The 13,865-nt window shown below is 49.1% G+C and overlaps 7 protein-coding genes across 7 annotated transcripts; 4 read left to right on the top strand and 3 right to left on the bottom strand.

Annotated features, from left to right (window-relative positions):
• Nucleotides 1-110: 110 nt before the first annotated feature.
• On the top strand, nt 111-2,870 carry N7509_008640 (phosphatidylinositol N-acetylglucosaminyltransferase; the record flags this gene model as incomplete). Its single annotated transcript, XM_056633277.1, has 5 exons — nt 111-230; nt 339-431; nt 619-762; nt 831-2,513; nt 2,577-2,870. The coding sequence occupies 5 exons, from the start codon at nt 111-113 to the stop codon at nt 2,868-2,870; spliced, it is 2,334 nt and encodes a 777-aa protein (XP_056483897.1).
• A 509-nt stretch (nt 2,871-3,379) lies between these two features.
• N7509_008639 (uncharacterized protein) lies at nt 3,380-3,822 on the bottom strand (the record flags this gene model as incomplete). Its single annotated transcript, XM_056633276.1, has 4 exons — nt 3,380-3,472; nt 3,542-3,612; nt 3,663-3,700; nt 3,782-3,822. 4 exons carry the CDS (start codon nt 3,820-3,822, stop codon nt 3,380-3,382), a joined length of 243 nt encoding a protein of 80 aa, XP_056483896.1.
• Nucleotides 3,823-4,085: 263 nt separating this feature from the next.
• On the top strand, nt 4,086-6,359 carry N7509_008638 (exosome nuclease subunit RRP6; the record flags this gene model as incomplete). Its single annotated transcript, XM_056633275.1, has 1 exon — nt 4,086-6,359. The coding sequence occupies one exon, from the start codon at nt 4,086-4,088 to the stop codon at nt 6,357-6,359; it is 2,274 nt and encodes a 757-aa protein (XP_056483895.1).
• Nucleotides 6,360-6,661: 302 nt separating this feature from the next.
• Nucleotides 6,662-8,390, bottom strand: N7509_008637 (uncharacterized protein; the record flags this gene model as incomplete). Its single annotated transcript, XM_056633274.1, has 2 exons — nt 6,662-7,948; nt 8,025-8,390. The coding sequence occupies 2 exons, from the start codon at nt 8,388-8,390 to the stop codon at nt 6,662-6,664; spliced, it is 1,653 nt and encodes a 550-aa protein (XP_056483894.1).
• Nucleotides 8,391-9,578: 1,188 nt separating this feature from the next.
• N7509_008636 (putative membrane protein) lies at nt 9,579-10,458 on the top strand (the record flags this gene model as incomplete). The annotated part of the gene is made up of 4 exons (XM_056633273.1): nt 9,579-9,819; nt 9,884-10,112; nt 10,186-10,319; nt 10,397-10,458. Coding segments are annotated over 4 exons (666 nt in total), but the record flags the coding sequence as incomplete, so codon positions are not given.
• Nucleotides 10,459-11,117: 659 nt separating this feature from the next.
• On the bottom strand, nt 11,118-12,071 carry N7509_008635 (alpha/beta hydrolase; the record flags this gene model as incomplete). Its single annotated transcript, XM_056633272.1, has 1 exon — nt 11,118-12,071. One exon carries the CDS (start codon nt 12,069-12,071, stop codon nt 11,118-11,120), a length of 954 nt encoding a protein of 317 aa, XP_056483892.1.
• Nucleotides 12,072-12,479: 408 nt separating this feature from the next.
• Nucleotides 12,480-13,620, top strand: N7509_008634 (phytanoyl-CoA dioxygenase family protein; the record flags this gene model as incomplete). The annotated part of the gene is made up of 3 exons (XM_056633271.1): nt 12,480-12,718; nt 12,791-13,155; nt 13,220-13,620. 3 exons carry the CDS (start codon nt 12,480-12,482, stop codon nt 13,618-13,620), a joined length of 1,005 nt encoding a protein of 334 aa, XP_056483891.1.
• Between the last annotated feature and the right edge of the window lie 245 nt (nt 13,621-13,865).

The raw sequence follows: 13,865 nt of genomic DNA, 5'->3' as shown, positions 1-13,865 counted from the left end.
AGCGACTTTGATTCCTCTTACTGCGCTCGAATATCTAAAACACTTTCGACTGCCGCTCCTTCAGCTATGCGCGCAAACTAATACTCGGACCGCCCAAACCACTCTGATTCATGCACCCCTTTTCTGTCCTCACCCTTGGGATCTTCGTCGCGGGCTACATCACCGCCAGGTGGGATCTTGTCACCCGCCTCTACGAATTGGCGATCTTTGCGTGGGATCACGGCGTCGTGGTAAGTGCTGTCGTGGCCGCTTCAAGGTGGCCCCTCCGTTCCCACTTGAAGCTTGGCTATATGCGCGCCAATGGATTTCAATCACTAACCCCAACTTGTGTCTTCTAGACACGAACTCTCAAAGGATTCGTCTTCCTGTCCATTTTCTTCTTTCTACTCATCGTGCCGATCAATTTCCTAGCGTCAAAGGAGGGAATCCAGGTGAGCTCTACCCGTAGCTCAAGATGCCAAGCAAATACCGGATATCTAGAGTCATGAGAGATGTATAGTTGGGAAGCGCATGAGGCTGATATTATTGAAATATAATAGCATCCGCGCCACGTGAACCTGGGTGTATCCGCCAGAGAACAGCTTCGTCGTCGGGGCTCATTCTGAAGGCTGAGCGGAGGATGACAACATGATCATGAGCGATGGGTTGTTACGGGTATTTTGGCCATATGATCTCCCGCGGTCCTCGTCACCGGGGGTGATCGTGGGGTGGCGGAATTCGGAGCTCGATCTATTCGTTTTGACAGTTTTGGAGGATGTTGAAGTGCGTGCTCGTTGCCCGATACCCTTGATCTCTTACGGTTAGATGCTAATGCAATCGTCAACCATTAGCCTCGGAATGTCGAAAATGCGCTTCGTGCGGGTATTCTATTTCGAAACAGTCCTCACCCTATTGTTCGAATATTTACACTTTGCGGACGCTCTCAGATGCACGTTCTCGGCTCGGCCAATTCGCGCACTCCTCCAACATCATTCAACCCCTCACATCTCTATGTCACCACGCATTCGTCATCAAAGGCCCCGCAGATTCAGTGCTCGGCTGATGCGAACGTGTCTGTTCAAGTCATAATGTATCATCGCCCACATCCAACGCGCATGGAATACATGTCCCTTGACCCAATTTCACTTGCGCTTGGCGATAAGGTGGCGACAACGGAGAAAGGAAGTGCAATACTGGCAAACGTTGAGTCAGAAGAAGAGAAAGAGAAAGCGCGAGCTCGAGTTTTGGTTGACAAGTTAAAGCTCCATACAGTGGTCAAGCACATTCCGTCGCAGAAAGAGCAGGCACTCCCGCTTATAATCAACCAAGTCAATTGTGCTTATGAGATGGCACAGCTGATGCACAAAAATAGTCATCTCATTGGAATTCGTGCCAAGCGAAGTATGAGTGTCGGTGAGCGAGTAGTAGAATCTGCTACGACGCTGTGGGGATTCATTGTGGTCTGCATTGCTCATGTATTTTGGCAATGGATTTGGCCGGTTGTTACTCGGATATTCGTCATAGGCCTGGTTGGCCATCGTTCCGTTGCTGAAGTCGTCTTGCAAATTCTAGAGTGGCGAGCCCGACCAGACGCTGCTGCCATCAAGGACATTTCTGCGACAGCTCAACAGGTCGATATCCGGCTGCAGCAATTTTGCTACTGGCCTATACAATATGTCAAACTACGCCAAAGAAAAGACAACTGGGAAAGTGTCACAACAAGCCACCCGGATTATATTCGATTCTACAACAGCTTATGGCTTGTCGCAAACGATGTGATCATTGGTATTGCTCTCGGGTCATACATCATTGATAACGCAAACTGGGTGGCATCGCAAATAAATACCATTCTGACTGGTTGGACGGTGGAAGGCTTGCAGCGGACCATTTCATGGTTAATGGACTGGCCAGCTGGCTTGAAACTGAACAACGAGCTTGCAGCTTTCCTTGGTGACTTGTTCCTATGGGTCATCGAGAACTGGGCTGCCTGCATTGCCAACCTTCAACCTTATCTTCCTGCTGTCATCTACATTGTGGGCTGTTCGAGCTTTGCAGGGGCGAGTATGCCTATCGCGCTCTTCTCTGACCTTCTCTCGATCTTGACCGTCCATATCTACTCATTCTACATTGCCTCCGCGAGAATCTTCAATTGGCAGCTCACCATAATCATCTCTCTTTTTCATCTCTTCCGCGGAAAGAAGCGAAATGTTCTCCGCAACCGAATTGACTCATGCGACTATGACCTCGACCAACTTCTACTCGGCACTATTCTATTTACAGTGCTATTCTTCCTTCTTCCCACTGTGATCGTCTTCTATCTGACTTTTGCATCGGCCCGCATGCTGATCATCTCGATGAAAGCCGCCTTTGACACCTGTCTCGCTTTTCTTAACCACTTCCCTCTATTTGCCTTGATGTTGCGCGTGAAGGATTCGCAGAGACTACCTGGTGGTATCCGATTCGAACTAAAGGATGATCTGGACAAACAAGCAACAGATCCAGACTCTTCTGCAGTTTCCTACATCCACATTGAGGTAAGTCACTATCTGGCCGAATCTTTCAACGGCACAAAATTTTATTAATGCTCCTGAAATCAGTCCATTCCTCTCCCGCTGCGTGCGATGTTTGACCAGTACTTTCAACTTGGCCACCGACTTCGCAAGCACTACTTGGCACCCCGCGTCATCTTCTGTCTTGTCACCGGACGCTTCGTTCCACCCATCCACCGCCGTAATTTATACAGCATGCAATATAGTATGCTTCCGGCCCGCCGTGCCGGAATGGTTGAAGTCTGGACAATGCTCACGCAGCCGAAGAAGACTAGTAGCGGAGGCTCTGGGACTGGCTCTATGGGTGGCGGAATGGGATCATTAGGGGGGCCCAGTCCCTAAAGTGCCGCCAAACTTTGGACAAAATGATCCTCGGAGACGAGGCCATCGATGATCTCGAGTCTTAGTACCATAATACCCTAGTAAATAGACTTTGATTGAGCATTCTTATATCAACAATGATGACAGATGACCTCGGGAGAAACTTCAGTCTAGTACTATCCATGGATCTAACTCGGTTCGTTCAAGTTGTAGTACTAGTACTTGCTACTGGTAGATCGTAGAGTAAGAATGGATGCTGAAGTATGAGTATTTTTCACTTCTGGCACCCGGGTACTAGAAGCCTTCCACGTTCAAGAAGGGTTGAAAATTCAAGTTTGATGCATGAGAGATATACACCTAGCAGCCCTGGAGGTATAATGCTGGATGTATGTAGACAGGAGAGTAGACAACTCCAATCCATGAATGCGTTCTTAATCTTAGCGCCGTACCAAAAAAAATTCGCTCTTGCAGATGTATTATACAAAGAAATGAGTGGAGATTATGCATAGGAAACTCCATGCGAAATGTAATTATGATTTCCTGAGAAACTCGGAATCAGTTTCACTGCTGCTCTTGCGAGCATCCTCAAGCATCGTATCGATGCCCCTCTCTTTGAGGACTTTCTAGATGCCCAAGAATTCCGCTGTCAGCCGCAAAAGAACATCCACGGATACCATATATACCAAACTCACATTCAGACATTTCTTATATTTAGTGAACAGCTCCTCGCACTCATTTGACGTGGTATTGCCACGTAGGTATTCTGGATTGCTGTCAGCCCAGTAGTCATCTGTATGGAAAATAGAAACATACTCTCGCTGTACCACTTCAAGAAGCAAGTGTCGTATCTCCTATTCAAACCAGTGTTGGTGTCTCGATACCTTCATAAAGGCTGGATACACAGCTTGATAGCTGTTCTCGTCTTAACTTACTCTTTGATTTCGTTGCATTCCGGCGCGATGGAGGCTGCCATATTGAAGAATTTTGGACTTTCGTGGAAAAAGGATAGCAGGATTAAGTTGAGCTTTTGATATGCACGCTTGAAGTTATAGAGCGAGGCAGAGGTGGAGTTGGAGTTGGAAAAGACGAGCATCGCCGGAGATCGGCCAATTGAACACCGGAGGCCACCATCTCATTTCGGTAGGCGGTCAAGTTGACTTTTTTTCATTTTCACAGTCCTCACAAGGTTATCTCTTCGTTGCCATCTCGTGTCGACGGATTTTTCGGAGCTTTGCCATGGATTCCGCAGAGTTCCCTCCTTTTCAGGAGAAATTATCATCCAGCTTAGTCCAAGTTACCCGAACCGCTGGCCAACTGTCTTCGGAGGATCTCAACTTCCACCGCACTTCTAGCGCGGACTTCACAGAATCGCTTGATGAACAAAGTGATCGCATTCTTGCTCTGACCTCGGCCGTGCTTAAAGCTGCTACTGCTGGGTCGGACATCGCAAACCCCAAACTTGCAAATGAGGAGGGTCTGGAGGACAACTGGCGAGGTGTCGTGGATGTGATTGACTCGTTATTGGAGAAGGCCGATGCGTGTCTGGACGAATTCACTGGCGTGATAAAGAAGCTGAGCCCGTCGCGCGAGGAGCAGCCTCCTATCAAAAGGGAGAGCAAGTTCCCGACTATCTACGATTATGGTCCATCCAAGATCCCGAAGCCGCAACTGCAATTCGACCACAAGCCTGATAATTCGGACATGGCTCCCTTTCACCCTCTTCTGCGGACCAAGCCAAATTCCACTGTTCCATTGAAGCAGGCTTTGAAGAAGAAGCAGATTGACGGAAAATTCACTCACCCGAGCCCTTACGAGACCGAGATTCGCGCCGCAAAATACCCCAAGGCCACCTACAAAACCTCGCCTCCGATCGATTACTTGCCATTCGAGAGCACGACCGCTACATTTGTGGATACATTGGATGGTGTCAAGGAAATGCTATCGGAGCTTAAGGCTGCCAAGGAGATTGCCATTGATTTGGAGCACCATGACGTGCACTCCTACCATGGTCTGGTGTCTCTGATGCAAATTAGTACCCGCAACAAGGATTGGGTAATTGACACTCTCAAGCCCTGGAGAGAGGAGCTTCAAATACTTAACGAGGTCTTCACGGATCCCAACATTTTGAAGGTCCTCCACGGTGCCACCATGGATATTATCTGGCTGCAGCGCGATTTGGGCTTGTATGTGGTTGGCATGTTCGATACTTTCCACGCCGCTTCTGCCCTCGGCTACCAAAAGCGAAGCCTGAAGTTCCTTCTGGACAAGTTTGTCAATTTTGAAGCTGACAAGCGATACCAGATGGCCGACTGGCGGGTTCGTCCACTGCCATCTGCCATGTTCGACTATGCGCGATCTGATACCCACTTTCTCCTTTACGTTTATGACAACCTGCGGAATGAGCTCATTGCAGCCTCCGAACCAAACAACAGCCTCATTGATTACGTCCTCGAGCGCTCCAAGAACGAAGCGCTCCAACGCTATGAGCGTCCCGTCTACGATGCAGAGAAGGGTCAGGGCCCAGGAGGCTGGTATGACCTGCTTTCGCGGAACTCGGGCATGCTTTCGAAGGAACAGTTCGCCGTCTTCAAGGCAGTGCACAAGTGGCGTGATGAAGTTGCGCGAGAGGTGGACGAGGGTTGGCAGTGCGTGTTCCCGAAGCACATGCTGTTCAAGATTTCCCAATTCATGCCCCTTGACATGGGTCATTTGCTCCGAACTTTGTCACCCGTGACTCCTCTCACCAAAGATCGGGCTGATAGTCTTTTGGAAACTATCAAGGAAGCTAAGGCTGCTGGCGCTGAGGGCCCCGAATGGCGCGATATGGCACCGCCACCGAAGTACGCTCCGGCTATGTCTATGGACGTGGAAGATGTTGACTTCCCCACCGCTGAGCGTTATGGAACTTCTCAGTTTTGGGGAACCATTCTCGATGCTCAAGAAAAACCTGCTCCTCTTTCATACTCCCTGACTGCGTCGGCTGAAGCTCTTCGACTATCCCTTCCACTACCACCCATGCCCTCCACCGTCTCCGAGGTGCGTGAGACTCTTGCCACCGCTGCGCCTCAGAAACCCTCTGTGGCTCCCAACCCGGTCCCTGCTGCGGCACCATCGGCCAAGGAAGAAGACGAGAAGAAGATTTTCACCGTGAAGGAGCTCGGCGGCCCCCGCAAGCGCAAGGTCACGCCAGTTGAAACATCCGACCAGGGTGCGTTGGCTGCTGATGGTCTCGATGATACAAGCAATGACAGCAGCTCTGTCGAGAAAGAGCGCAAGAAGTTACGCAAGGAAAAGAAGGCTAAGAAGGCCGCCAAGGCTGAGAAGGCCGACGTTACCCCCTTCGATTACGGTGCGGCAGACTCGGTTCTTCATGCCCCTTCGGCTTCTGCTCCAGGTGTCAAGGCTCCCAAGAAACAATTCAACCCTTACGCCAAGGCGCTGGAAGCACCATCTGGCGTGCGCAACAAGAAGAAGGAAATTGCTGGCAAGTCTGTTACTTTCCGAAAGTAAAACAAAAGCATTGCGGTCTTGTATTATTCACCAAAGCATCTCTGGGGTTAGGGTTTGGCTTCTGATCTTGAAATCTGATTTGGGAGGGTTTGTTTTCTTTTTCTTTTCTCACTTTACAAGCATAGCGATACCCGTGCGTCACTAGAAGACTCTAGGGTCGTGCTTCATGTACGTATAGATGGCAATGAGATACATGTACAGAACAAATTCTGAGAGTTGAGTGTAGTAAATAGTAAAGATTCAATATGCTAGGTCATAAATATTCTGTTTTACATTGTAATCATGCGTCTTGGGAACCCCCACTAATGTCCCACTGCAATGGGCTTCTCCATGGTTCTCATCCGTTCTTCAATAATGTCCTTGCGCTCTTTTCGCAGTTTGTTCGCATATTTGACGCCAAAGCCATGCTCAAAGACATCTTGAATCTCCTCCAGGACCAGACCCGAAACCTCAGGGTAGAAGAAATAGATCCAGACGTATCCCAAACCGCAGATTGCCGCGAAGAAACCAAATGCGCCGGAGCCTGTCATTGACTTCATCATGGACAGGAAACAACTGGAAATGATGACATTGGATCCCCAGTTGGAGCAAGTGAGCCACATCGTACCCATGGCACGCACTTCGAGCGGGAAGAAATCTGTGCTCATCCACGCGGTATTTCCAACTGAGGCACCGTAGAAAATCACAAACCAGATCATGAAAAGAATCACAACAATCGCGGCAGGTGTTACCCCATTTGTTGCTTCGATTTCGCCAGTTTCACGGTTGAATGGTATCCAGACGAAGGCAACCGCGATAGCCAGCATGCCAACAGCCATTCCCCAAGCAGTAGAAAGAAGCAAACGCCGACGACCGACCTTGTCGATAATCATCATATTCACCCAGGTCATGATGAAGTTGGTGCCTGCGATGACCATGCCCACCGCCACCGGATTCCCAAAACCAATGGACCCTAGTAGAGTGCCGCTGTAGTACATCAAGCAGTTGAATCCCGACATCTGGGAGATAACCATCAGGCCACACGCACTAATCAGAGCCCGAAGATTGCTGGGGACCATATGTAGCTGCTTGATCTTCCAGATTGCACTGCTACTTTCGTTGACCTCCCGTGCCTGGTCGCATGCCATCTTGATGTTGAAAAGAACAGCATCCACCTGAGTTGGAGTCGCACCTTTGTATATGTTCTGTAAGACACTTCGAGCCTCTTCCTCCCTTCCATTATAGGCCAAATGACGCGGAGATTCCGGACAAAATGGCAAGAGACAGAATAGGATAACTGCAGGCAGGCCTCCCAGCCCAACCATATATCGCCATCCGTGAGGGACACTCGCAAATGCGGCACCTATGGCATAGGCGATGACCTGTCCTCCGGTGATAGAAACATTGTTTAATCCGATGAGCTTTCCACGAGCTTTGGCGGGAGCGATCTCGGCAACATATAAAGGACAGACCATAGCTGCCGATCCAACGCCAAAACCGACGACAGCGCGTCCAATCGACATTTGGACGATCGTGTATGCTGCACCCTGAAGGACGGCACCGGCAACGAAAAGGACACAGCCGATGTAGATGGCCATTTTACGACCGAGCTATGGAGGAGAGTTATTAGCTTCAATCATCCCGGTGATCCTTGAGTTCGCACGAGATATGAAATGAAGAGCGTACCCTATCTGCCGTGATCCCTGCAAAGATGGCACCGAAGAAGGCACCTCCGGAGCAAAGTGAAGTGATCAACTCCTTTTCATTGCTGGTCACAGGTCTATTATCGAGATCGTCGTTTAAGTAAACCAATGCGGCCGAAATGATTCCGGTGTCGTAGCCAAAGAGAAGACCGGCCATCGAGGCTGTCGCGGCAACTAGCCACACAAACAAACTTATAGGAATCTTGTCGACACTAGTGGCCACATCGGTGATATTGTCTGCCATACCGATCTTCTCGATATCGTCGACATCGTCGACATGCTCCGCTTTCCCTGTCTTGGACCTGCAGTCCCCCATTTGACCCTGTGAGGCCTTTTCTAACGAAGACATGACTAGATGTGTATGGATGCTGATGAGAAGGTGTATAGAATGTTATAACAAAACTGTATGCCAATCAAAATAAGACAGTGGAGAACTTGAATGCGGAAACCGCTATTTTGTTGAGATAATAGTATAAAATTCCGAGCTCTACGTACGACAACTGTGTCTTATACAACCACTGAGTTCAACGATTATTACGCTTACGACATTGTGGACACTCTACGACCCCCCATCTCCGCATATTCCAAGTTGCAGACGGGTCTGGGGATATTCCCGCAGTGTCCACTGTCTTTTGAGGTGGGGAAGAGTTATCATCCACCTTTTAGCCCTCTTTTAAGCTGATCCTTCCCCGGATGGGGAGCGCGAAGCCCAAACTTCGCCGTAGTTTCCCATATTGGGTGATTTTCTGGATTAGCCCGTTCCCCGATCGGCTATTGGTCCATTTGCTGTACACTTACATAGAAAAGGACCCGGAAATAGGTTTCCTGCTGCTGACTATCTGGGGCCCTCTGAGACACAGCCCAGGCTGTGGATCTACTTGTTGGCTCGGCTTCTCCGTAACCAAGAGCCCAAAACGTGCGTACGTACATAGCTCATTACCCCATGGGGAACTCGCTGCCCGGTGACCCGATGGAGAAGATGCAGATAGAGCCCGATGACGGTATGAGAAGGCACTGAGGACCCCTTCCCCGGGGCTCGCCATCTTTGCCCAGTCTCGGGTGCCCGACTCACGGACCTAGCTCTTCGGCGTGGTCCCGAAACTGGTCTGCGCGGCCTCTCGTTGGCGAGTTAACCCGAGCATCGTTCCAGGGATGCAGACGTGATTGATAAATTTGTTACTTTTGATGTAGAGATCGGGGCACAGGACGGCTTTTGAAGGCGCGGTCTTCCTGCTTCTCGGGATTGATTCTCCGTAGCATCCACAATCTCAATGACCGACTTCTGTAATTTTGTCTGGTGATTTGATATGATATCTCGCAACCATAATTGGCTCCCACCCATGACCATAATCATAATCATGATCATGCTGTGATGAGAGTGCCGTGGGTGACTCGTCTCGGGCTGGCGATTGCGTCCTCCAACCGAATCTGGTTAACTCACCGAACTAGCGGCCGATCTTGCTAGAAGATGCCAAATCAAATCCACACAACACTTCCCGAAGACTTTGTCAAAAAACACCGCAGAAAACGTCATTAGCATCGGCATCTATCCGCCATGCCTCCCAACCAATCCCGGCCTTCACCGGCTATCAGTCGGATCTATCTTATGCTTTACAACACCATCTGTGCCTTTTTCTGGTTACGTATCCTGGTCCTCGCCGTTGACACTCTGATATCTGCACCGGACAAAGACATTCCCGTCGCATACACCACCCTTGAACCTTGGACTCGGTGTGCTCAGACCTTGGCCGTGGCTGAGATCCTACATGCCGCTACCGGTAAGCCCCGCGTTAACATGTATTTCATGCATGCAAGTTCGATTGGCCGGTCTTTTTCTCATAGGGTCTCTATCAGGAATCACTCGCTCGCCTGTTTTCACTACCTTCACGCAGGTCTTTGCCCGCTCCGTACAGGTCTGGGCCATCAACTATGCCTTCCCCGAGGTGACCGCCCCATCCGCGGTGTATCTGGCTATGCTACTGGCATGGTCAACCGCCGATGTTATCCGCTATCTCTATTTTGCTATTATGCTTGCCGGCTACCCCGTCCCAAGAGCATTGAAGTGGTCAAGGTAGGCCCAAATCTCTTTCGCCCTCCGGTTTTCTATGTTATATGGCCCTCGCTAACTGGAGTTTTCCAAATAGATACTCCCTGTTCACGATCTTGTACCCCATCGGAATCAGTAGCGAATGGTGGCTGATGTACAAGGTAACAAACGTCACAACAAATATGATTCTAGCCGGCACTTTCTACTTTTGCCTAGGACTTTATGTGCCTGGTAAGTATCATCTTGCCTTCTGGGAGCCGCGTGGACCAAAATTTCTAACCACGACTACCATATCTAACCAATAACAGGTTCGGCCATGATGTATACATACATGCTGAAGCAGAGGAAGAAGGTGTTGACTCAAAATTGAGCACTTCTGAGCTGAGCTGCCACTCAGTTCAGGGCTATGAGTATATTTCCTCTTCGCACCTCGAAATCGTCTACGAGTCGAATCGGCTTCTCTTGATTGTCCCTGTAGCATAGGGTAGGTTGGTAATCCGTTATCTACTATCTGACTAAATATATTCACGCCTGGAAGATTGGGCCCAGCAAAGTCGATAACTCCAACTAAATTCCATCGTTCATGCCTACAATGAGACAGGAAGAGAATAATATTAATACAAGAAAGTCAGCCCTTTATACCCCACATCCCTCCACCGCAGAATGGACGAAGCCGAGCCTATGAACCGTCAGAAAGATGAGAAAAAGCTTCAAAACCCCCCCCCCCCCTCCCCCCCAATCTTTTCTCGAGCGCCATAGCCATGATGAGGAGCAACCTCATAGCACACTTACAACTTGAAACTTTGGAAGCTTCCTACGAAGCTCCCGATGTTACGAGCATTATTTGCCAACTTGAAATGATCGGCATTAGTCCTCCAGGGCTATGGTCCACCGTTTAGCATATTTCAATCTGGCCCTGGAACTATGTGGATTAGTGAAATTGTGCAGCATGACGAGTGAATAGCATAAATCGTAGTGATACTATAGAAAGATAATTCACAGGCCATAAATTACCATCGCAAACCCCTCTCAACCCTTTTGTAACACCCATTTGACCTCCTCTACGACCGCTTCTGGTGCGGTAATATGAATAAAATGACCGTGCCCCTCGACATCTACAAATCGGTGATTCCTAGACAGGCCGAGGTTTTCTCTTTGAAGTTTCTCATTAATGACAGGGTAGGCCGCAAGCTTTTCAGAGAACTGGCGCCTCTGCTCAGGAGTTCCATTTCCAGCCAGGACGCCAGCCTCAAAAGCTTTGCGCAGATCCAGCTCTGGGTGTCCATTCAAAACACTCAGAGGATACCTATTTAACAAGGGAGGATCTCGGTCAAACTGGCATTTTGTGCGTAATACCACGCAACTGTCAATATAGTGCTCCATTTCCCTTTTTGCAGTACGTTGATGCTTCTCGCTCGCTTGTTCATCCAGAAAAGCCTGCCATTCGGTATCTGTCAGGACTCGTGATTTTGAGAGCCCCGTCACGGTGTTCCAGTCCAGCCCCTGTCCGATTGCTTCAAGATTGGAATCCGGCCAGAGTACGGTACTCCCTTCTTGATTCGCATCCACCATGACCATCCCGACCACGTCCTCAACGTGTTTGTCCTTATGGGTTAACTCGAAAAATTCCCGTGAAATTATCCCGCCGTATGAGTGGCACACAATCACATAAGGCGGCGCAATTTCCAGTACTTTGAGTAGAGTGTCCAGTTCGAGGGCCATGTCAGATGCTGTGGGAGGCTCTAGCACTTCGTCCGATGCTCCCATTCCTGACCGCTCGTACAGGAGAGTGCGAACATCTGGTTGAAGGAGACGGCGGACACCGACCCATTCAGTGATGCTGCAGGTAACTCCTGGGATGAAGATGACGATTGGAGTCCCGGGCACGCGATCTGGTCCGTAGACAGACACAAATAGTCGATGTTCGGGCTGCAGAGGGACCAAGCCTTGCGACTCGCCCCGTTCCCAGTCGATAGCGGCCATGTTTGCGATTTGGGCAGTGTTGGCTCTGGGTGGACTCCAGTGGGAAAAAAAGGGTGGGAAGGAGAGTACACAGATTCACAAGAATGGTAGTGTGTGTACGAGTTGTACTGACTAGAGATGAAGAAAGGCGGGGTACCTGCCTTATTGGGTAATTTTCGGCGATGGCAAATCCATTTTGGGCAGAAAGTCGGCGAGCTAGGACAAGATTGGCTTAGCGTAATCTGGACCCAGACTTGCCAGCGAAACGATCTTCATTCTCATTGGCCCGCGTTACACTTGAGGTTCAACAAAAGACAGTGTCCGATGACCCAAGTGACCCGCAGTATATCTGCTTTTTGATAATAGTACTAGAAGCTCCGTTCAAATGAAATTTCTGTTATTTCCATCTATCTCGTTTACAACTCATCAATGGCCACTGCTGCAGTTCAACGCGTAGCACCTCCAGTGCTGAGGGGTTCTATAGACGAATGTTTTCCAGATGGGCTGGCCCAAAATGGTGGAAGAATTCCCACCGAACGAGTTGGCTTTCTTAAGCCTACGCCTGTATCATTGTCGATCGACGAAATGAGGCAGCGGCTTAAACAGGACGGCTATCTATTTGTCAAGGGACTTATTCCCCGAGAAGATGTTTTAGATATGCGGGAGAGGTAATTTGGCTACTCCCATCGTCCCGAATACTTGAAACTATACTGATGTATTTCCTATACCCCCTCATGCAGCTACTTTCGTCAGTATGTATCCACCTCGCTTCTGGAACCTGGAATCTCACCTCGAGATGGAATCTTCAATTCGTCTTCACACCCCGATGCACACAAGGGAATTGGTGGTTCAGGCTTGCCAGTCGACCCTGTTGAAGAGAAGGTTCTCATAGATGCCCATAAAGACCCACATTATCGTGCTTTTGTTGAGCATCCGGCTTTGACCGGGTTCATCAGGAAATTCATGGACTGGAAGGAACACCGAATCTTAGATCGGACAATGCTGCGTCACAATGTACCATTCGGTCTAGGAACTGGTATCCATTATGACAAGCTGTTTCTGAGAGGAGGCGCAGGCTTCTTTTTAACCGCTTGGGTTCCGATTGGTGAGACTGTCATATTACTTAGCCAATCTTGCACTCCGTATACTGATAGAACCGGGTCGTTCAGGTGATATTGCTATTAATGGAGGTGGTCTTTGCTACCTCGAGAACTCTATGCCACTTGGTCGCCATGTCGAAAAGGACTATACCAAGTGTGCCAAAGAATTTACCGAGGAAGAGCGCATTTCCGCATTCAATGTGAACATGCTTGACGGGGGCATGATCGCTTCATCTCCTCAAGATTTCCAATCAATGCATTCCGAGCATGGGGAGCATAAGTGGCTAGTTACCAATTACGAAGCCGGTGATGTTGTCTTCCACGACCCATATAGTATTCATGCCAGTGGGCGTAATGAAGATAAATCGGGTAGTATTCGATTGAGTTCGGATCTGAGGTTTTATGATAAGAGTGATCCCGGCATTGACCAGCGGTGGTACAGAATTTGGACCCCGGGTGATGGACTTTGAAATCGGATTTCCCAAATTTTGGGGAAACTCACATCCTCTTCCAATGTTGCGTAACTTGTGTACTATGATAATTATAGTCGATTGTGTTTGGCAGATTAGGTTGCACATAGCCAGATATCACGGTTTTTGTTTCAATCCTCGCAATCTATAGATAAAACCATAAACTTTCTTCGCCTCCACTCATATTCAACCTCTGAACTTCGAAAAACATCAGCAAATATTACGTTGGTGAGATTTTGTTAAAT

Source organism: Penicillium cosmopolitanum (genome assembly GCF_028827165.1).
Source record: "Penicillium cosmopolitanum strain IBT 29677 chromosome Unknown utg000009l:1.0-9042332.0:1.0-9050551.0, whole genome shotgun sequence".
NCBI lineage: Eukaryota > Fungi > Ascomycota > Eurotiomycetes > Eurotiales > Aspergillaceae > Penicillium > Penicillium cosmopolitanum.
The sequence above is the reverse complement of the archived record's forward strand: the minus strand, read 5'-3'. Positions and strand labels throughout refer to the sequence as shown.